The sequence below is a fragment of the Eptesicus fuscus genome, chromosome 6 (assembly GCF_027574615.1).
Source record: "Eptesicus fuscus isolate TK198812 chromosome 6, DD_ASM_mEF_20220401, whole genome shotgun sequence".
Taxonomy (NCBI): domain Eukaryota; kingdom Metazoa; phylum Chordata; class Mammalia; order Chiroptera; family Vespertilionidae; genus Eptesicus; species Eptesicus fuscus.
In genome coordinates, this window is record NC_072478.1 from 39,500,829 (window position 1) to 39,525,028 (window position 24,200).

Below are 24,200 nucleotides of genomic sequence, written 5' to 3' on the forward strand. Positions count from 1 at the left end.
AAAAAATCCTTTCCTCAACCCATTTTGCTACTCATTTCTTTGTGTGCATTACCTCCTATTGCTGTGATTTCCTTGTGCCTCGATTCTTTCTGGGTAGTTTTTAAAATTCAAGTTGGAATAAGCCTGAGTTTGTGCCAGTTTAGATATAACTAAATTACTAAATTATACACAGTTTATTGCTGTTCCCATGACCAGAGTATCTTCTAGATATTCTTTTTTAGTAGGTCATTGAATCTTTTTTACTTTATGGAGCAGTAAGAAATGCACGAAGGAATTTGAATTTCAGGAGGCTGTCTTGCATTTATATCTGAGCATTGGCATTTAGAGTCTATAAAATAAATTGTCAGTGAATGTTTTATTTACCTGTTAGACTCTCAGCAAGATCATCAAATAGTGCTTTGCCAGATATATTGGGATGCACTTGATGGTACAGAAATGGAGAGTAAAGCATTTCATCAAAAATATTTGTGTGCTGATCTCATGAGGATTTTAATGTCAGATAAAATACCTGTACATATAACATAGAAGCAAAAATTATCTGAGAAGTAAAACTGGCTCACTGTCATAGGTATTCTTTTTTTTTCTGTGAGCAAGAGAGTCATCATTTATTGAAATGTATTTTAGATTTAGAATTGTTATACTGCCTCCCCTGTCTAAATTGCCAAGTTTTTTGATAAAGCTGGCAGCGTGATTGACAGCTGCAAACCCCAGGTTAGACTGCGGAGTTGGCTTCTCCCTGGCTTTCTCTCCTTTTAAGCCTCCCTTTCATGTGGAGCCAAGTGAAATGTAAGCTCTGCAGCTCCTCGGGGGCCGTGGCCTGACGAGAGGACACAGAAGAAAGGCGGCCGTTCGGAAAGCCTGCCGAAGGCACCGAGGGCAGAGGGCCCGGGTGCTGACATGACTCCCCGACCTCTCCAAGGAGATGAATGAGGAGGCAGTGCCTCCGTGAGCTCTGGGTGTATTTCACCCACACGAGTAGTCCTAGGCTATCCAACCCAGTATTCTGACTTTATCCTGCAGATGTTGCAGAAGGAAAATGCATTCTTTTATTGTTCTTCCAAGTCGTTAACCGTTTAGCCTTAATCATCTGCAGTCTGTGTGGGAAGAGGTCTTTTAAAGATCACTGAACTTGGCTTGATTTGAAATCAGAGTAGAATTCATTTCATTTAATGTGGGAAACCTTCTTTTGAGACATTTGACACAAACTGGCTTCTTAGCCTCTTTGAATTGAAAAAGAACACCATAGAGAAACACAGCCAGATGCACAAATGTCTGCTGCTGGGTTAGATTGCCATAAGCTTTATGACTCTTTCTCTGCGGTTATTGATCATTGAAATAACCTTAGCACGTCAGTGTGAATGAGTGCATGTCAGGTTGCAGTCACAGAGATGTAACTAGGCTAACCATTGTGGGTGCCCCGGTGATAGGTTTTATCCTTGCCGCTCATTGTGATAAGCATGACGGATGATTTTAGGTGGAAACGTTAGTAAGTCTGTGAGGCCGCTGGTGTGTAGAAGTGATCTGTGAAGGAATAAATTCCTTCAGTTCCCACAGCAGCGTATCACCAGAGAACCACACTGTGGGTAGTTTGGAATGTTACAGATCTCCTCAAGGAGCAGTTGAGAATGGCTTCTAAGAGTGCCCGCTCAGTATCTCGGTGCATGGCTTTGGCTGGCATGGATTTGGGCAGACTAGGCCAAAAAGAGCTAATTGAGGCGGGGGGAGGGGGAAATCGAGAGAACAGGCCGTAATGGTGAATAGAGTTATTTGTCACCAAGTTTGTAATAGGATTTTCAATTAATTCATGCAGGCCTCCAGTGCCTTACATTAGCCCTGTCAAGATGAACCACAGCCACCTCTAAAACGCCATCCCCTATTAAACGGTGCATGTCCGTGAATTTGTAATTTCTTCTGTTCAACCAGAAGATGAATGGATTCCACTCGGAAAGCAAATGTGGGCTTCAGAAGTGCACGTTTCGAAAGCCCCAGCACTTCCTAGGAGGAGCATTCTTTGCATTGTTCTGCAGTGACTATGTATTAACATGTAATTGCTGTGTGGAATCGTCCAGAAAGAAAGGCGTCCAGCTGCATGGAGACAAATGCATTTTCAGGTGCTGTGTTTCCCTGGCGAACAGGCTTTTCATTCTGGGTGATGACGATGATGATGATCGTTCATGCTCGTAGCACTTGCTGCCTGCTGGGCCATTTGTAGTGGTTTTCATACCTTCCTTCACTGAATCCTCACGACGACCCAGATGAAGAAAAGGAGGCCCAGAAAGGTCAAGCTGCTCAAGATCACACAGCTTGTAAGTGGCTGAGCTGGGATGCAAACCCAGGCATTTGGCTCTGGAGTTGGGGCTCCCAAAAGGTGCCCTTTGCTGTCCGATCATGGTCCCGTCAGCTATGTTCCAAGAATTCGTTTACTGCAGTAGTTGTCAGTGCGCTCTGTCTCTGGCTCGATCACTCTTACTCTCTCGCTCATAGTAATATTTTTTAAAATATATTTTTATTGATTTCGGAGAGGAAGGGAAAGGGGGAGAGAGAGAGAGAGAAACATCAGTGATGAGAGAGAATCATTGATAGGCTGCCTCCTGCACACCCCCCACTAGGAATCGAGCCCGCAACCCGGGCATGTGCCCTGACCGGGAATCGAACCAGGACCTCCTGGTTCACAGGTCGACGCTCACCCACGGAGCCATGCTGGCTGGGCTCTCACAGTAATATTTATTGCTGTGTTTATTTACTGTTATTTCCTCAAACCTGACTTGGGAAATATTGTTAAATTGTGGTAACCATACTTCAAGAAAGCCATAGTAAAAAAGGGAATGTAGGGAGGTCTCTCCATGAGAGTAGACAGAGATTAGAACCCTTCCATAAGGTTGGACCTTGAATGGAATATGACCCAAATTCACAGGTTTGTGAAGCACCCGAGTTCCTGATGGGCGTTTCCCTTCTGGGGAAGCCCAAGGGTGCAGCCGGGTTGTTTACAAGATTAGGTCAAGGATGGGCAGCAGGAGTCAGGCCATTTGAGGCAGGATCTTAAGGCAGGGCCCCAAAGTCAGAGGGTACACGAGGGTCCCAGGATTCTGGAAGGCTCAACTCCTGTCTTCCGGAGTATTGGCCTCCAAGCAGCTCTCATTAACCAAACACAACATCCTACAGGCCAAGCCAAGACAAGACGCCTGCCAATAGCATGTTGAGATCCAAGAATTGGCTGGTCCCCTTCAGCCAAACAAAATGAACAAAAAAAAAAAGTTTGGCTTTTATAAGTAGGTCAGACTCTAAATCTCTGACTAGAAACCAAACTGTTGTTTGTTTTTTTAACTACATTATGAAGTTTTGTTGCCATCCAGGGTGTAACACTTTCATCTGCTTTTCTTGTGGGGGCGGGGGCCAGGGAGAGGGTAGTAACACGAGTAATGCTCCCTCTTGCTCGACTTCATTAGAAAGAGGAAACTTAAAAACTGTTTCAACTAGTTGAGGCCTGTGCTTTGCCCAGAGCTGTCTGCCTGCCAGCCCACTTCCTGTCCGCTTTCCATCCCGCTGCCAGACTCATCTGCCTGGCACACAGCTCTTCTCCGGGCTGGCTGTGCTTCCCGCCTGGGCGTGGCGTGTCACTGCCGGAGGGACACGGCAATCGAAGCTCTTTCACATGTCTTTCAAGACTCTCCATGACCGAGCCTCTGCTCACCTCTCCTAACCTGATATTCCACAGCCCCACCCGTGTTCTGTATAAAACCCCACTCCCGCTGCACAGCACGCTCCACGTCTTTGCTGGGGCTGTGTTCTCTGCCTGCAATGCCCTCGCTCCTCTTTCCTTCTTCCACTCCAGCTTTGCCCGGCTGACTCCTCTGTCTCCTTTCATTGGCTCAGGTGTCCTCGAGGAAGTGTTTCACTTTTCACCCACCACAGACCTGCGCTTCCTAAAGCACCTCTGCCGTATCTCTGTTGTTGAATTCCGTATCCGAGCATAACGCTATCATTGCACTCACTACCCTGTATTATAATTATATCTAATTTCTTGTCCTTTAAGGATAAGAACTGAGCCCTGTCCCTCGTTCAGTTCTCAGCACTAGCATGTTGCCTGCGATACATGTTTTCTGGATGAATGGATAAATTAATAACTACGTGAAAAAGCAGGAGCCCGGTAATCTCATTCGGCGAAATTACGATATACGTGTTTGATTTGCCGTTTAGTCTTCCAATCAGTGAGAGGCAGCAGTGTCCCAGATAGGCCAGAGCTCTTCTTAAAGTGACAGCTAGTGCTCAAGAAGGGGCACCGCCAATGCCATTGGGAAATATCATATTTAACCCATTTGATGGTTAGGTTGCCTTGGGGCACCCCCACACATTTTTAAACCTGTCATTTAAAATCAGAATGCAATTAGTAACGTTCAAAACCTCCACTATTAGCATATCAACCCAGTGGTGCTCTGTAACCAGGAAAGTGCAAAGTTGAAGGATCTTATCAGATTGTGAACGACCCTGCATGTCTGTATGATCACCGATGATACACTCTGAGAGGGCAGCAGCCGTGGCGCTCTGAGTCACTGTTGTATTCCAGGCCCTGGCACATAGTAGACCCTCAATAAATACCAGAGTTCATGAGACAATAGGTCCTACTGTCCACATTAAAAGCAGCTGGGAAAGTTTTGCCCAAAGCCAAACTCTGATTCTTAACCACCAAGTTTAAGAGCAGTCACTAAGTGAGTGAATTGTGCTTCTATGTAAATTTTTCTTCTCGATGCTTATCATGTATCCTGCCGAATAAGGTAGTTACTATCAGGCAATAAGTTCGTTTTTTTTTTTTTACGTGTTTTTGAATTTTACACCAGGGAGCCAGACTCAGGAGTTGTATTTCCATGGATTAAATAAATACTCCAAACCCCACAAAATGAGACTCAGGAGCAGAAGGCTAACTCCCAGGGGGTGTGCATGGGTGGTCAACTCCTCTTATTTCACTGTGACATTCGTTTGTTTGCAGTTTTTTGGTGAGACACATGCATAATTTTTTTATGTGAGTTTTTTTTTATTCCAAGGGCAAAATGTTGGTTTGACCTTGGCTTGAAAAGAATGATAACACAGTTAAGTTTTCAGACACGTTGGGGATGTTTTTCCACTAAAACTCATCTCTTTTGTTTCAGGGTATACCTCAGTTACCATGTGCCAAAGCATTATACAACTACGAAGGGAAAGAGCCCGGAGACCTTAAATTCAGCAAAGGTGACATCATCATTCTGCGGCGACAAGTGGATGAAAATTGGTACCACGGGGAAGTCAACGGGATCCATGGGTTTTTCCCCACCAACTTTGTGCAGATTATCAAGCCGTTACCTCAGCCCCCACCTCAGTGCAAAGCACTTTATGACTTTGAGGTGAAAGACAAGGAAGCAGACAAAGATTGCCTTCCATTTGCAAAGGTAATGTCAGGGTGGGGTGGTTTTCCTCTTGCCAGTTAGTCCCCTGTACCTGGAATCACAGCAATAGGGCTCCTGTTTCATTTTGGAAAAAAAAAAAAAAAAGGTAAAATGGTGTTGTGTGAACTATACCACTGTGCTTTTAAAAACACCTGGAAGCAGTCTTCTTAAAAGTCCCACAGAAAGGAATTCTGTGCTTGGGCTGTTCTATGTGAAAGGTAATTTTGGTTGATGCTCTGTGTGGTATCATTTTCATATTTAGAGCCTAAATTTAATTCTAGGTTGCTATACGGGGTATGTGTGCCCACCAGGGGTTTTAATTCACTGAATTGTGAATAACAAAATGAAACAGCATTACTTCCTTATTTTCTATGTAAATTTCTTTGCTGGAAAGCACATAGGAATATATCAACTGAATTGATAATCCCTGTGTGCTTTGGAATTTTAAGTAGGATATTGTGTTTTATGTAAAGAAAAACAGTGGGATATGCATTTAAATGGGCATTCGGTGTATTATCAGAGAGAAAGTGACAAGAGCCCGAGAATCCATCTAAAACATGGGTTTAAGAGGCTGGGGAGCACTAGAGGTTGCAATCTGTGGATCTAAACAAAGTGAGCAACCAACCCCTGGTTAGAAGGGGTTCCTAGTTTAACAACTTTCTGAAGGGACACCAGGTTGACTGAACGTTACCATTTAGTTCATCAAAACATTGGATTCATGTACTAAAGGCATGTCACAGGGCTTTTATCATGTTTTCTTAAAACTTTAGTCCCTCTATTGAAAAGATAATAAGTGACAAGCTTGATGGGGTCAGGTAGACTAATATTTATTGTTTCTTTAGGATGATGTTCTGACTGTGATCCGCAGAGTGGATGAAAACTGGGCTGAAGGAATGCTGGCAGACAAAATAGGAATATTTCCAATTTCATATGTCGAGGTAAGTTCATCTGTAGACACATATATCATGTTCGTATTTAGCTTAGCAAACAAATTTTAATCAAGCCATTGGAATATTAAGAAGTCCTAATAATCGTTTTGCAATATAGACATATATTAAATTGTTGTGTTGCATACCTTAAAAAAATACAATGTTGTATGCCAATTACATATCAGTAAAACTTTGGTTGGGGGAGACAAAAACCTAGTCTTTTAAAAAAAATAATGTCCTCGTCCTGGCAGGGTAGCTCTGTTGGTAGGAGTATCATCTTGTACACCAAAAGGTTTTAGGTTCAATTCCTGGTCAGGGCACATACCTAGGTTGTGGGTTTGGTCCCCAGTAGGGGTCAGTACAGGAGGCAACTGATTGATGTTTCTCTCTTTCTCCCGTCCTCTCTAAGATCAATAGAAATATCCTTGGGTGAGGATTAAAATAATAATAATAATAATAATAATAGTAGTAGTAGTAGTAGTAGTAGTAGTAGTAGTAATGTCCTCACAACACGGAGCACTGGGAATGCCCTGTTCCAGATCACTGGAGGGATCAGGAGGAATTCCTCCCTCCTGCACTATAATAAGGGAAGATTATGAGACTGAAATATTTGAAGCCCTTCATTTTGTGCCCCTGCTGAAAGCGTCCCTGTGTGTTGTGAAACCTCACTGTATGCTTCCTATGCCGTTTCCAGGTGTTCTCTCCCACTTGCCAGCTTGGGTTCAGAGGGCTGATAAAGTCCCTGAGTAAGGTGGAAGACGAATGTATCTGGTTATTTGTTTACCTTTATTATCGGCCACATCATCAGAATGAGAATAGTGATTTTCAGAATAGGCCTCCAATAAACTTCAAGTGAATGAATGAATTTCTCTTCTATCCCAAGAGCAGCTTTTCCCTTCTCCCCCCTTTTTAATCAGCTTTATTCAGAAAGGTTATGGCCAATCTGATGAAGTGAAGTCTTTTTAGAGAATATGTCTAAAATAACATGGTTGCATTATTTTAAGGAATAACACGGATTAAAAATGAACCAGGAAGTTGCAATTTACAGTAAGCCCTCATTACACGATATACACTTTCATGTCCTTTAGGTGAAATAATTTTTTTTTTCTGAAAACAAAATAGAAGGCAGTCTCAAAGAATGAAACAGAGCCCAAACAATGATACAAAGTTAGCTGAGGTCACAGAAGGTTTCTGGAAGAGTGAGTTCTTAGTGGGTATCTGTGTGATGGATAAAAGGGGGTTAACCAAGAGAAATGGAAAAGATGAATTTTTATGGCAGGAAGAACATTCATGCAGGCAGACCAGCGTGTGCAAAAGCCAAAAAGTAAGAGCACTGATTGTTTGGGGAACTGAATGCAATTCTGTTATTTAAGACATCAAAGCATATAAAAGAGAAAAACCACTATCACTTATTTTCCCATCTTTTTATCTGAGGCATTTGTTTTGGCATGATTCTCAAAGCTAAAATGACACTCGGTTCCCCCCACAGATAGTGTGATATTGCCAAAGTTCCCATGAAAAACCAGTTGGAAAAGTAATTCAGACCATCTATGAGCCTTGAACTTGATCCATGCCCTTCAGATAGTCTTGTTTATTGAAATATTTTTTTCCTCCTTTGAAAGTAAACACCAAAAACAAGTCTTAACTCTCAGTCATTCCTTCCTGTATATTATTTATATATTCCGACTCTGGGTCATGGACAATGACCACAATTTCCAAGAATTCGAATAGTTACGCTGCGGAGCATGGGTAAGCACAAGCTTCGCAGTGAAAGCCTGTCTTTACTTGTTAGGTATTATCAATATTGCATGCCAGTACTTGGTGTGTGAGGCAGGAAGAAGGATTGCTCTGCTTTTGTTATTGGACGGGTGTAGAATTGCTCAGAGAGGCATAAAGATCCACCCAGGAGAAGTCCGGAGTCACTCGAGTCATTGGATTCTTTACTCTGCCTTAAGTTGGAAAGAGAAACTACTGCCCGAGTGGAAAGGATTTTCATTCTTTTCTCCTGCCTCTTTTCTTTCAAACGAGCATTTTCCTCATTTGAACCAGAACTTTGCCAGTTGAGACCAGGTAAATAAATCATCCATCTCTCGGAGACGCTGGCTATTTCTTTGATGTCAGGCCATCAGATGGAAGTTTCTGGTGGGGAGGGAAGCATGCGGGGATGAGTGGCACCTGGCTTAGCCGTTTTGGTGATACAGGGGAGAACATTTCAATAGCAATCTACTGAAATTCAACCATTTGAGTAAAGTTGACACGGTCTTACGAGGCAGTCTCAGAGCAGAGCCAACTCTAGGAATCAAACTTGGGGCTTTTTTTCTGAATAATGCTTTTTCTTTTACTCTATAAACCACTTCAGGGGCCAGACCATCCCCAGTATAAAAACAGGCTGTGTTAGAAAAATTCATTTGTGAATTATTTTCTTTAGATCTTGTAAACATATATTTAAGTCTCCATCAATATTAGTTACTTTTGCTTTTTCCACTGTGCTGCCAAAAACTGACCCCCTCCTCCCCAGCCAGATGTTTTGAGAAGATCAAATGAGATAATATATCTCAAAGGGTCTGGCACTGCTATGTCTTATGCACAGTGGTTTGAAGCTCAGATCAGACTGTGACTCAGAGTATGCCAGAGTGCAGTCATGATCAAATAAAAGACTCACCACCATGTATAATGAGGGAAATGAGTTCAGAATTGAATTCCAAGTTTCCAGAGGAATGTCTTCATTTGCTACAGGCTTGCCAGCAGAAGCTGGGACCTCCCCCACCACCCCAGTTCCTCCGTTGGCTTTGGTAATGGGAAGGCCCAAGGAACTTACATGTGTCAGAAACTAAACAGGATGGGCCTGGGGGTAGGATTCTGGACCTGGAGTAGATTCTCTGGGGTCAGAGGTTCAGCTGTGGGATTAAGGGATGGAATGATTTGAAAGGAGCTGAGCATTAGAGATAGGTAAAGAGAGAATTGGGTGGGAGGACTGAGATAGTGGGAAACACTCCTGGACTAGTTGGCCCTCCCTTCTTATCTTCAATTGTCTTTTCTCTTCTTCCTCAACTTTCTGTAACTGTGGACTGTGGTCTCTACCTGTGTTAGGGTAGGTAATAAAATGGTGGTAGTGATCGCGTGAGTTGCAAACAGATGGCCTGTGATTAAAATACAGAATTCTCCAAGAGAAACTTGGTTGGGGGTTTTGGGTAGGGGCAAGAATGGCTGTATAAATGGCTTTGCATTCTGTCCCTGGGAGCCTTTGTTTAAATTCTTAAGATAGTGTTCTCTTGCTGTTATCACATCCTCTCTTCCCTCCTGGGAACGCTTGCCTCAGACCCCTCTCCACTGAAGTCCCAGAGGTTGTGGATTCCAGTCTGTTTAGACCGGAGCTTCCTAAATTTGAGCAGGTTGGAAATGGTGAGGAGTAAGACTTTCTTGGGGGAAGCCCAGGGAATTCTTGAGGACACCCTGGCAGGATATGTATAAAAAAGTATATTTGTCAAGAACTGACTACAGTTAAAAAAAAAAAAGAATGTAGTATCTTGCTTCTTTCTTTGTTCAAAAATACCAGTGTTCTACCAACTAGAATGGAAAGATTTTTAGCACGCTCATTAATTCGGAGCTGACTCATGCAAGTTTAGCCGTCATTTGGGCAAGGATGACATGATTCTTAGCAAGCAGAAGGTTTGAACGAAGTAAGTGCTAAACATCGGATTATGGATGGTTTTTCAAACACCATTGTGTATTGCAGGCTTATGATAAACGTACATTTTCATTAAATTTATCATTTTACTTTGATTCCTGGTCATGTGTTTAAAATACCACTTACCCAGTTTTAAAAACACTGGCAACTTGCTCCTCTGCTGTAGATGTAACATAAAAAGAAGCATTCCTTATGTGCATAAGGCATAAAGTAGGCGTGGCCTAATAGTCAAGTACTCTGAGTCTTTAGTTCCTGCCAGAAAGCAGTGCTCCCTGTCTTGTGCTTTAGATTTCTGCTCAACGGTCACTTCTGACAGGCTTCCCCTCACCACCTTCTCTAAAGTCATTCTTCCTCCTCCGTTTGCTGTACTTCACACAAGGTGGTGTGATCATGGGGGGGAAAACTTGGACTCTGAGCCCAGGTGGCTGAGATTCAAGTCTTGGCTCTGCCACTGATTGTCTGAGGGACTTTGGGCCTGGCCTCCTCATTTGTCAAATAATAGAACCCCTTCTTAGAGTGAGCTTAATTCCAATGATACTTATACACAGTGCCTGGCACCTGGTACGAGCTGAGTATGTGATAACTATAGTTATCATCCGTGTAGTGTTCCCCCTTCATAGCACTTTTTATTTTCTGTAACTCTTTTAAGTTATTTGTTAATGTGGTTACTGTCTCCCAATATTCCAGGCCGCCATTAGCATGTGAAGTCCCGAGGCAGCGTCTTGTCTTTCTGGTTTACCTTGGGCTCCTGAGGTTCTGGTACAGCACCTGCCCTTAGTAGGCTCTCATTGGTTGAATGAATGAGTGAGCAACCTAAGAACCTTTTGGACCAAAACCAAGAATGAACTGGTTTTTAGATGTTGCCAACTTTTATGTATTTTTTTTCGGTATTACCATCTAAGCATAAATTTTATCGTTGGTTTATCTTCCTGCTATATTTGGAAGGTGTCTTGGGTAACCACTGAGATCTTTTTAAAATGAAGTTGGGTGAGTGTTTGGTTACACCAAATTTAGAATTCTTCCAGACTAAGATAATGGTGAATTATTTTGGATACTCTGGAGATTAGATCATGGAGCCTCTATCTTTTATCTCTAATACTAGAGGCCCGATGCATGAAATTCATGCAAGAGTAGGCCTTCCTTTTCCCCAGCTGCTGGCACCAGCTTCCCTCTGGCACCCGGGATCCGGGCTTCCCTCCGGCTGCCGGCAGGCACCTGGGACTCGGGCTTCCCTCGTAGCCCCAGCTTCCTCCGGAAGGACGTCTGGTCTAATTGGCATTTTACGCTCTTATGATTATAGATAGAGAAGATTCCCTAATACTTTCTGAGATTAATTGCCACCTGCTTGAGATTATTCCTTTGGTTATTCCTTATTGTCAGGGAGCCTCATTTAAAAAAAATAACGTTATTGAGTTATGAATGACATAGAATAAACTGCACATATTTAATGTGTACAATTGGAGGTATTGTTTGTTGGTTTCAACTTACGGAACCAACTCAAAAGCAAATCTCAGAGGACCTTCCCATGGCAAGGAATAGAATGAGTGTTATCTGTCTTTTTTTTTTTAATTTCTTTATTGATTAAGGTATCACATATTTGTCCTCATCCCCCCATTCCCATCCCACACCCCTCTCATGCATGCCCCCACCCCCCTGTTGTCCTTAACCACTGGTTAGGCTCATATGCATGCACACAAGTCCTTTGGTTGATCTCTCCCCTATATCCCCACCCTCCCCTACCCTCCCTCTGAGGCCCGACAGTCTGATACATTCCTCCTTGTTTCTGGGTCTGTTCTTGTTCATCAGTCTGTGTTGTTCATCATTTCCCCTAGATGAGTGAGATCATGTGCTACTAGAAATACACTTATAAGAACCAAAAATGAGACAAGCAATAATGGTTATGCTGAAAGGCAAATGAATCAGTCTGTAGTGAGTTTCTTTCTGGGCTAACAGTTCTTTTGAGACCCAATTTCAGTGTCAAACAGTTCCTTATGTGCACATGTCAGCAGTGATATTTCAGTTCTGGATGGTGGACAAATGGTGGTAATACAGGTCCGACCCTCTCTGGTTCGGTCCTGGGCAACCTGCAGTGACGCACAGCTGCTGACTGCTAGTATGGCAAGGCGATGTTAGTGTCTTCCATCTCTGGACTGCTTCTCTTCTGTCTTCATGGCTGGAGTAGTCCTGTTGATTCCTCTCTGTTGCCGGAATCCACATGGTCTCGGAGTTGTTTCCTGAAAATATACAAACATATTCTCGACCAAAAGTTAATAAAGGAATATTTCCTATAAATTTGACTTGGGATCCTTTTTCATTTTTTGCCCAAATGATTTTCCTCAGGCTTGTTTTGACACCATGTGTGTTTTTCATGGGTGTCTTGCTTTTAGCATTACAATTATTTTCTAAAGTACAAATTTTCTAGATGTAATTTACTTACAGGATATTTTTCCTTACATGATATTCTTCTACTATCCCCCCCTTTTTTGATTTAAATATTAGGAGGCTTTTGAAAATGTTTTAATGTAGTCTTGATAGCTTTTAAATTTTATTTTTGCACTATAATATGACTGCTTTAGGTTCATTACATGTTATGCGATTTTATCATGAGATGAACTACCAATAAAAATTTTAGTTAACACTTTAGGAATTGTTTTTTGTCCAGTACTATTACTTTTTCTAGAATATTCGCTTGTTTCAATTAGCCAATTTAAATTAGCCTGAAAACTTGACTACTATTTTACTGTCAAATTTATTACTCTAACAACAATCTTATTTTACCCTGTAAATATTAGTGGAAAGGGTTATTTGCCTTCTTGAGTAGGCCCTGAGCATTCCTGGTGGTAGGCTGGATTTAGATATCAAAAACCCACTTCCCACACCATGGGTTCAAGACAACTCAAACAATTCTTGTTGCAGTGAGAGGGCAGCTGCTGTCGGCCAAGTCTCTGTCTGTTACCCGGGTCCCGATTTGAGCTGGGCATAGGACGTTAAGCAGCCATGGGGGCAGGAGACTTCCTTTAGAAGGGGTGAGGGTTCAGGCCCCTGCTAAGTTAGGGGGGTGAGGGTCTGTGCCCCACCTCTGTTGACCCCCAAGTTCTCTCCTGATGGCCCCTCTGCGACTGTGCCTGTCTTAGGTTGTTCCTTCCTTGAGGAATCTTACCCGTCTCTGGCTAACCAGCCATCCTCTGGGGCCAAGCATGGTGATGTGAGGTTCAGTTCTGTCTCCTTGGTACCCTATGTCCCCGTGGCCTCCACGCCCAGCACCTGCCTTGGGATCCCCTCGCCTGCTGGCGGGGCCCCAGCACTGATCACATATCTTGGGGAACCCGGGTTTCTTCTCCAGGGAGGGCCCAGCTTGCCCCACTGGGTGAGAGGCAGATCCATGGTACCAGCCATCACGAGGCTTCAGGGTGTTATCTGTCTTAATGGAAAATCCTGTGTGTGGGCCTTAAGGGTCCGACTGCAACTTCCTCTCCTAAGGAGTTAGGGAACTGGGAAATACCGTCTGTGTTCCAAGGAAGAAGAATGGAGGTTTGGGCACAGAGTGTGAAGTTGCCAAGGTTATCTTTGTTTCTTAACGTAAAGCCTTTGCTCTGGAAAATAATGAGAGCAGAAGACCCAAATCAGTCTTTGATTTCATGATCAGAATTGACGGAACAATATAAAGAGATTCTACCACTTGTATTTTTGAATGTATTCTTTTTTCCTTTAAAATTAAAAAGTTACATGTTCACCTCATCCATTGCTGGTGGAGCTGTGAAAGAGCGCAGTCACTTTGGAAGATAATTTGGCCGTTCTTTAAAAGGTTCAACATAGAGTTATATTAAAAAGAATAGTGACTGTTCAATTGATTGAAATCTTATTAACAGATGGGGGGCGGGAGTTGGGAAGACAGAATTACTATATGACTCAGCATCCAGATCCCCCCTTTATTTCGGAGGCAAATTAATTTTTATAAAAGCAATTTAGAGAAATTGTTGGAAAGGCAGAATTGCTGTGTTGCTTGTCACTCTAACTTTCTCCTTCAATTCTGAAGTAAATTAGTTTTTATAAGTGAAAGTTAGAGAGATTGTTAAGAACTCAGTAAGGGAGAATTATTCCGTTGCTTAGCACCAGATGTTCGTCTTTCATTCTGATTCTCTGAATACTTTGGAGCAGCATTTGTGCTTCATTTTTTCAGTGCTGTGGGCTCTGTCCCATGGTGCAGGTTTTCATGTCTTCTGAATGTTACCAGCTTGATACAAGTAATTGTTGCCTTCCATTCTGCCACAACGGCAGAAGGAAAATGAGCACTGGCTCCTGAATTTCTAAGGGCACAGGCAGGTCTCTGGACTCCAAGAACAACTCCTTAATCTATATGGCTAGAGGCCACCGGACTAGGCTCTGTCTGAAAGGAGTCCTTTAAATTAGGTAAGGAACTTTATTTAGGGCAGTTTATGCTCTAGCTGTTCTTCAGCAGCCTCTTCCTAACTTAGAGTTTCCTTTTGTTTTCCATTAGGAAAACCTCAGGGAGCTGAGGTTCTAAAGACCAGTTCATGTTTATTGAGTTCTCCCTGCGTGAATGGACCGTTTGCGGTCCTCTGGGTAGTTTTCAGAGAACATAAAAATGCAGGTCTCCTGTAGAGCCTTAATCAGAGGCCGAGGATAATGACCAAATGGTGTCTAATGTCCTCAAGGACTCCCCGAGGAGTCCTCAAATTCTTTAGCCTGGCCATTTTCCCCTCCGCATGCCAAGAGCCTCAGCTAAGTTGGCCTTGTGATCATTCGTGGAAAATAAGATACCTTGGAACTGCTGCCTGTACAGCTCACCTGGGGTATTTCTTCGTACCTGTATCTGTGGAAAGCGCAACTTTTTCTCCAGCTTCCAATGAAGACTCTTATTCCTCAAGAAGCCTTTCCTCCCTAATTCTCATGTGCATAAACAGAACAGAACAACTGTCCCCTGGCTGCACGCGTCCACGGAATGCTCAGTTTGTACCGTTCTTACACACGTGGCACATGCCAAGGGTATAGTTCTGTGTGGAGATGATTTGATGTTTTCCTGTGTTCCTTGAAAGCCGAATCTTACATAAAAATATTTCAAGTCATTTATTTCTGTAATATAACCACATTCCAGAAAAGTTGGAAAGTAAATAACCTTTAGTCCCATCACATATAATTTTCTGAAATATCCTTTCATTCTTTTTCTTTGTGCTTTAATGATATGACACACATGATCTTGCCTTTCTATACATTATTATAGTACTGCTAACCATCAGTTGTTATGACCATGTAATAAGCATTCTAGTAGCTAAACCATAATATGGTTAATCTCCCCCCCCCCACCCCCCACTGTTTAAACAAGTTAAGTGACTTGTTTGGGAGTGCACGCCCAGTAATTGAGAAGTGAATCATGGTGTCTGTCCATCATTGCCCTGAGCTCCTGCACCAGCCTCAGAGCACATGCATCTTAGTTAGTCTTTCGAATGTTGGAACAGGATCCCTATTTTTATAAAGATTCCTTAAGAAGTGTGGAGCACATTTTGATTTTTCATCAAGAATAATGAAGATTTTCAAGTTCTAACGCATAAAAGGTTTATTTTGGTTCATGCACACCCAGGGATACAAAAAAAAAAAAAAAGCTAATTTTCACAAATGATTCATTACTCAACAATTTCAAATATCTGAGGCTTTTTGAAAAGAGGAAAATCACTAATTTAAAACCTTAATATTTTAAATTTTATTATTTATTTTAAAAAGTTATTATGTTGCTATATACTAGTACATCCTCAGTTTTCTTAGTAACTAAGGTTTTAAGAAGCAGAGGCGGTTCACTGGAATTAACCAAGTGTTTGACCATGTCTGTACCCCGTGAAGAAGACCGAATGGCAGTCCTGTGCTGTCCTACACTCTTGTGTGCACATGTGACATATAATAACATGAACAGACCAAGTGTCTTATTAAACCAACTAGGGGCCCAGTGCACGAAATTCGTGCACATTAAAAGGGAATTAATTAGAGGAAATATTTTAATATTGCTATTTGCCCTTTCTCTGTAATAGAAGTGTCAGAGATGAAAGAAAATTAGTAAAATGTATATGAAAATCTCCCTCCTGTCAGAGTCTGGGGCACATTGCGGGACCCAGAGTCAAGTCCCCGCCCACCCCCGTGCCTCGTAATCACGTGAGACCCAGACCCGGCCGGACCCACCCCTGTCAAGCCCCGCAGGGTGAGGGGCACAGCCTCAGGTCCCCTGTCAAGCCCCACCAGGCGGGGGGTGCAGCCTCAGGTCCCCCGGCGCTGTGGTGGGGGGCATGGCCTTAGGTCCCCCAGTCCCAGCACCGGGGTGGCAGGCGCGGCCTCAGGTCCCCCGGCCTTGGCACAAGGGTGTGAGAGCGTGATGACCATTTGCATATTAGCTCTTTATTATATAGGATGGGGAACAAGTTTCTCAGTAATGAAATAGAATGTGTTTCAGGAAAAATTTTTCTAAGTGTTATAAAACGACATTGCCTTCAATTATAGAGGTTCATGGCAGTGTACCTATTAGGTTTCCATATGTATGGAGCAAAAATTTGTCTATATGCTGAGAAGAAGGAAGATTTTAAACAAAAGTATGAAGTCATTATGGTCAATACTCAAAGCATTCTCTTTCCGTGCTAAATTCCTTCTTGGTGATCCCCCTTCTTCCATGTTCTTTACATCTCGCACGCGTGCGTGCACACACACACACATACTCTTACTTTAGGTATCAGTGCTGGGGGACGATTCATTCACTGATTTATTAACCATTTACACATCACTATGGAATTTTCTATCAGTGGGTCATTTCACATTGGCAAAGTGTTACTTAGAATTTAAGGACGATTCCATATTCTTAACCTCCTGGGATATATGTATATTTCTTCTGTAGTATTCCTACACCTGGTAATGAGGTCCCTGACAATGAATTGTGTCCATGGAATGTATCTTTTTGGTTTATAGACATTTCTTATTTATGGTGTGCATTTGATGAACAAATACCAAACGGGAAAAAAAGCATACACAGAAGCGAAGCTGGTGTATTGTCATATCCAATGAGCATTGAACTGAACTGAGTCAGATTTTTAAATTATTCATCAGTCTGTCTCCTCAGCAATATAATTAGATTGTAGATCTATCTGTTGCTTCAGAAGTAACATTACTTATTTATTAAGTATTACTAAGTATTACTGCCTCTTTAACCTCATCTTTCAGGGGAGAGCTTTCCTCTTTCTTGACATCTTTTCTGCATATTCACTGTTCACAGCCTCCCTCTCATCTTGGTGGATGAAGTGTTTCTTTTCCTTTTCCTTTGCAGTTGCCCCCTCCTTCCTCCTGCGTCTTTCATCATCAGCAACTTGGTCACATCACATATATAATATTCTTCGACTGCATTCCCCTCCAGTTATGAAACTACCTCTTTCCTTCCTTTCTCTGCCAAAATCTTCACAAGAATCACTTATACCCGCTCACTGCCTCTGCTTTCTTACTCCCTGCAATTAAGCCTTTGGCCCCTCCAGTCCCTGAAAGTGCCCTCCTGCTTGCCACCTCAATGCCCTTTTTTTTTTTTTTAGCTCTTCTTTTGTTCCTTTATCCTCCAGTGACATCTACCTCTTTCTTTCTCTTTTTCCCTCCTCCCTCCCTCCCTTCCTCCCTCCCTCTTTCCCTCCCTCCCTCCCTCCCTCCCTCCCTCCCTCCCTCCCTCCCTCCCTCCCTCCCTCCGTTCCCTCCTTCCTTCCAAAATTAAACCATTGTGACCACCATTCTTAGTCTCCCTAAAACTCTGCCTTTTTTATTTCTGGGGAATTGGCTGGATGGTTGGTCTGGGAAACTGTGCAAGGTCTTTCCATAGCCTGAGAATTCTGTGCCTTTTGCGCTTCCTCCTGTCCTTGCTATCTGACCTACATTTTTCTCCCTAAGTCAGAGAACACTTACTAGTATGATGCCACATGACTTTTATGTTTGGCTTGCAGAGTGGTTTTGTTTTAATTGGTTGTAAAGATAGAAAAATCAGATTTTACATAGGCCTAAATTCCCACCTTTCCTTTAAAAACAATCAATCAATCAATCAATGGATACTGGCAAGCAGCTGCCCCCTGAGAGAGGGCAGACACCCCTGAGTTCACCCTGGTGTCCGTGTCCACCACCCCCTGTTGGTCTCTATCTTGCCTTCTTCAGTCATTGACCTCCTTTGCTCAAGCTCTGCTGGCATGTGAATGTGCACCTCCTTCCCTTAATGTTAGAAACCCGTAGTGCTGTTTCCTGGGTCCTCTTTTTCTGAGGGGGCTGCTTCTCTGTTTCCCCCTTCCCCCCACCCATTACTATGGTGAGCTTACAATAGTCACTCGACATTTGAATTGAGTGGAAGGCTCCATTGGGTTTGATTCAGAATAATTTTGTTTGGGGTTGAGAAGAGTTATTTGTATTTTACATAGGCATAGACCTTGACAGATCATTGAGTCCAACGTCACGTTACATATGATAAATGTGAGACACACACGAGATCATGTGACTTACCCAAGGCAACAGAGCAAAGGAAGGGCTGGCTGGCACCCCTCAGTGAGTAGTGAGAATAGTTTGCATTCACCTAGCCCTGTGGTCTGCAAACTGCGGCTCTTTGGCCCCTTGAGTGTGGCTCTTCCACAAAATACCACGGCCTGGGCAAGTCTATTTTGAAGAAGTGGCGTTAGAAGAAGTTTAAGTTTAAAAAATTTGGCTCTCAAAAGAAATTTCAATCGTTGTACTGTTGATATTTGGCTCTGTTGACTAATGAGTTTGCCGACCACTGGCCTAGCCCTTTAACCTGTTCTCGTTTCTGCCTAGAGTATGCAGAACTGGTACTACCTTCCCATTGTGTACAGCTGAGGAAACTGAAGCCACCGAATTTAAATGGTTCACCCACGATTCCTCAGCCAGTGCGGGCAGAGACCTGACTCCAGTCTAGACCTTTCAAGTTCCAAGCTTTTCCTATGGTTTTTCTATGGCAGTTCTTTATTCAGCTCTCTAAGCTAAAGTTCTTTTTAGGCTGTCCATGAAACGCACCCTCCCATCGTCCCTTACATTTCAAAAGTCAGAAACGTCGGGGGAGAAAAGCGCATTCTGGTTTATTTATTTATTTTTTAACAGCTCAGGGCCAACCGAGGTGATGTTTCCTCTCCCTCACCAGCAGTGTAGGGAGAAGGTTACTTTGAAAATCCTTTCCCTGGGCAGGATGTCCAGTGGGGTATATTGTGGGTCCGTGCTCCTCACTGCCCTCCTGTGAAAGGGGTGACCCTCGCTGTCCTTGCTAGTGAGCTGCTTCAGGGCTCAGGAGGCTTCAGAAATGTGGGCCCTGGGAAGTCAGGGGAGTCGTTTCAGTCATCCTTTTGTTGATGGAAGAAAGGCCTGAACCTGTAGAAAATCTTCATGCGTTTATTTGAGCCAAACTGACAGTTGCAGGGAAGCAAAATTTCAATGGATTGAGAAAGTGCTCTGGAGAATGGCAGTTTTGCAGCTTATTTTATACATTAGAATCAAAGGAGGAGATGTAGGGGGGTTGCATGAAATTCACTGGTGGTAGATTAGGGAGTAGGAGAAAGCAAAGCAGGGAGGTCTCTGGGACTGGATAAAGAGTAATGAGTAAAACGGGGAGACACGTACTTCTTTTACATTGGTGGGTACAGGATAGTTAATAATTAACATTTACAGCGCTAAGGAGATGGTTCTCAGGGAACAGGATCATAATGAGGGGCTGTGTTCTCCTGCTCTAGTGTGAAGTTGCACCCTGAGGGGTCCAGAAAAAGGGGATTGCTCTGACACTCCAAGGGTGTGTTATTGTAAATGCAGAAAGACAATAGATAGACAGACTTACTTAGGGTAAAGCTTGACCTTTGTCAAGGAAGTGACAGGCCTAGGTTGTGACTACCCACCATGCCCTGCTTTTAGTTAGGAATTTTCATCCTAGGCTGTTATTTTCGGTCTCTTGAGTTTGTAGGGCCTTCCGTGGAGGCCTCCCTGAGCTTGTCCGGTTTAGCACGTGGCCTCTTTTTGTCCACACTTTGTGTTCAGCCGGTCATTGTGCTTAGTGACCCTCTGTATCTGGCCACCTTGGGTGCAGCTCCACTCCCGCCTCGAGCTCCTGAGTTTCCAACTGCGCTGTCCAATATGTAGGGCTATCAAGTACTTGAATTGTGGCTGCTCCAGATTGAGATGTGATATAAGGGTACAGTGCCCACTGGATTGCAAAAACTCGATACAAAAAATAGGGGAGAGAATGTAACCGTCTGAATAATGATTACATGGTAAAGTGGTAAATAAAACATATTATGAAAATTCATTTTACCTGTTTCTTTTTATCTTTTAAAAACGTGGCTATTGGAAAACTTAAAACTATGCATGTGACTCATATTATACTTCAACTGGACAGGGCTGGGCTGGGAGGCAGCTCTTTCTTCCCTTGTTAGTGTTAAGACACCAACATTTTCATTCATTCAACAAGTGTTTAGAGAGGCCTAAATGGAGTTGCTACCTGAGGGAGGCTTTTGGATCAATTTGAAAAGACTCCTGAGTAATCCCATCACTCTCTCTAATTATTCCTCCTCTGTGGGGGGAGTCTTGTATTATACATGAAGACTGAGCTTGCTTTTGTACTTAGGTCATCCCCAAACAAAAACCTTGTTACCTAAATTGTGGGGAAGAATACACGACTAAAGGAAATACAAATTCCCCATTGCCATTATGTAAGATACATTTTGCAAAGGATTGTAATGTGAGGCCAAGTATTCTCATGTCTTTTAGGAGGAGGTCAGTGCATGGATTTCTGTCCCACAGTTCTTCCCAGTGTCTGCTTCTGGGGAGGGCACGCTGGACCTGGCCGTGTGGCAGAATGCTGAAGAGCTCCACTTCCCTCTTTTCTTTTTTTAAAATATATTTTTAGTGATTTCAGAGAGGAAAGGAGAGGAGAGATAGAAACATCAATGATGAGAGAGAATCATTGATTGGCTGCATGCCCCCCACTGGGGATTGAGCCCACAACCTGGTTATGTGCCCCGACCGGGAATCGAAACTGTGACCTCCTGGTTCACAGGTCGACGCTCAACCACTGAGCCACGCTGGCCAGGCTCTCTTCTTTTTTAAATTAAATTTATTGTGGTAACATTGGTTAATAACATTATATAAAATTCAAGCATATAACTTTAGACTACAACTTTTAATCATGGCTTTATGAAGGTGGAATTTGGGGAAGATGGACCGTTAGCTAAGTGGTGATGGCACCGCTACTGAGCCATGTGGGAAAGCAAAGTGCTAGCCACACCTGGTTCTTTACACAAAACCAGTGCTTCACAGGGTCAAATATTGAGATGTAAAAAGAAAGCAAAGGAAGGAAGGAAAATACTAGGAAAAAACGCGTTTTCTTTTTAAAAATAATTATGGAATAAGATTTTTAAAGCATGATGTTAAATTGAGATGCCATAATGGAAAAAGATTGATAAATTTGGCTCATAATATAAAAATGTATGTATAGCCAACATATATCAAATTAAAAAACAAATTGAAACAATATTTTTACTTTGATGGATATATTTATATATATAAAAAGCCAGCATCCGGAACGCCGGAATGAGCAGAACGACTGGAACGACCAATCGCTATGACGCCCACTGTGGCTGGCCAACCTCCCGCAGCCCCTCCCCGGCCAGCCCGGCCCCTGATCGGCCCACCCCACTCCACCCCAATTGGGGTCAGGGCCAGCTGGCCAACTGCCCGTGGCCCTACCCCCATGCCGGGCTGGCCCCAATCAGCCCCCATCAAGGCTGGCTGGCCAGACCCCACCTGTGCACGAATTCAAGCACCGGGCCTTTAGTACACATATAAATATATACATGCATTCATATTATGTTAGAGAATGATTTATATAATGCCTAAAGAACACATATAAATGTATAAGAAAATATCAATAATCTAATAGAAATATGGATAAAGTATGAGAATAAGCAAATCCTAGGAAAAAAAATAGACACTTAATCTCATTAATAAATGGAGAAATACAAATGAAAACAGTTTTCTTACCTCTCCAACTAATAGAAGTTTTAAAATTAATGATAACACTTAATACTGTTAACAATATAGGAAACGGACCTTTTTATACATTATGGGGGGTGATGAAAATTGACCTTTTTTTGGAGTTCAGTATGATAGTATCCTTCAAAAAAATGTCCTAAGTCTACACTTCGATCTAACAGTTTCAAATAAAAATGTATGTTGGCGATATATACATTTTTATATTATGAGCCAAGTTTATCAATCTTTTTTCATTACGGTATCTCAATTTAGAAGTTTTCCCTGAAGATCTGCTTGCCCAGACTTGCCAGGCTGTATTACACGATGACATGTGTGCACTGTGGGACAGCAGACTGTCAGCCTGTGTCTGTTGATGTGAACAGGAGCTCACGCGATGCTGTTAGAGGCGAGGAGAGTATGTGCTGCTCTGTTAAGATTAGTGGAGTAGATGGATATTTAACAGCATCCATATAGGAAATATATTACATTTATAATATATTGCATTTATAATATGTTTTTTCAAATCCTTATTTGCCTTTTATTGAAAAACTGTTAGGTTCTGGGAACTCTAGTGTATTTGTATTCTCTAGTGTTCAAAAACTAGAGTCTGATTCATCTCTAAAGCGTCATATAAAATAGTCAATATTCAAGTTAGTTCACATTAAATTTTTTGTTCCCTTTTTAAAAAATTTTAAGTCCCAATTGTTAAAAAGGCCATATTCTCTTTAGCAAAGAGGACAGCCATATACACAAAAATTATTTTGGTATTTCTTAAGCTGCCTTGTGGTTGTCATTATTTTGTCAGTATTTTCTTTTTTATGTTCATGTATACTTTTGATAATCTCAAAGATGAGTTCTTTCTAAATTTTAAGGTTTGCCAAGTTCTAAGATCAACAAATCCAGCTAGACCATGCTTTTTGCACCTGTGTGCTGAATTTTATCTTGTATTCAACCTGAGTCTTATCAGATATTCCTTACCAAGTGTTGGGAAGAAGGTATGTTAGTGTATACATTTATTCTGCAGGTGATGAGTGCACTCCTAAACTAAAGGTCACGGCTAGATAAATGCCATGGGAAGGCTATGCTACTGAGCTCAAACATTCACAAATGTTTCAACAAAATCCTATTAAAAGCTGTGAGGTCCTTGCTTTCCTGTTGTTACTCCAGGTTAAGTCACACTTACAGCAAAAGCCTCCTTAAGTTTCCTCCTGATTTACTTAATGCCTCTACCAAATAGACCTCACTTTATGATTTTCTTTGTGACTTGTAAGGCAGCAAATACTGTCCTTAATACTAACCTCTGCTGCTTTAGAAGAACTCTAAAGTAATTTTAAAATACGACAACATTCTGCTAACAAATATTAACATCCACGTGTGAAAATGAAATGCAGGAAAGCTATACTAGGCTATTTAGAGGAATAGGAATTTAGAGAGATGGAATGGGAAAATGATCGCTGTTTAAAGTGAGATCGTTATCCGTGTGGGGAGCGAAAAGAGACAAAAAGATCACTGGCTCCAACCTCCTTAGTTCATAGAGGCAGAAGCTGCCAGCAAGAGCAGTCACAAAGTTAATGGCTGTGCTGGGCCTACAACTGTGGTCTTCGGCCTGCAGTTTGCTAGTTGCATCACACTGTGTCTCCACCTGCGTTACACATGTTTGTGCACATAGACTCTGTTTTTCTAAACATGCCAACCCTATGGCCCAGCAGTTCCACTTCTGAACATATACTCAGTATCCACCAAAAAGACATGTACAAGATGATTCATGGCAGCATTGCTGTTAACCAAAATCTATAGGAAGGAAGGAAGGAGAATGGGAAGGAGAGGGGGTAGGAGAAAGAAGAGGGAAGGAGAGAAGAAAGGAGGGGAGGGAAGGGGAACCCAAATGTAAATCAACAGAAGGGTGGATAAATGAACTATGGTCTGTTCACACAATGAAATATTACGCAGCCGTTAAAAAGAATGACTGATTCATGGAGCAATATGAATAAACCTGGGCCAGGGAAGGGGGGGTGGGGAGGGAGCATGTTGTTGAGTGAAAGAAGCCAGACGTAGGAAATTATGGAGCGCATTTGTGTTCTACTTATGTCTGTTTATAAACTCCTTAAGGTCAGGGACCATTTCTCT

The 24,200-nt window shown here is 42.5% G+C and overlaps 1 protein-coding gene across 2 annotated transcripts in view; it reads left to right on the top strand.

Annotated features, from left to right (window-relative positions):
- Positions 1 to 24,200, top strand: part of SH3RF1 (SH3 domain containing ring finger 1) — a 181,258-nt gene that overhangs the window by 112,049 nt on the left and 45,009 nt on the right. For both annotated transcript variants that reach the window (XM_054717653.1, XM_028152663.2), the window contains exons 3-4: positions 5,145 to 5,420; positions 6,260 to 6,355. In XM_054717653.1, coding sequence (XP_054573628.1) covers positions 5,145 to 5,420; positions 6,260 to 6,355 — 372 coding nt within the window. The remainder of the gene's footprint in view (positions 1 to 5,144; positions 5,421 to 6,259; positions 6,356 to 24,200) is intronic.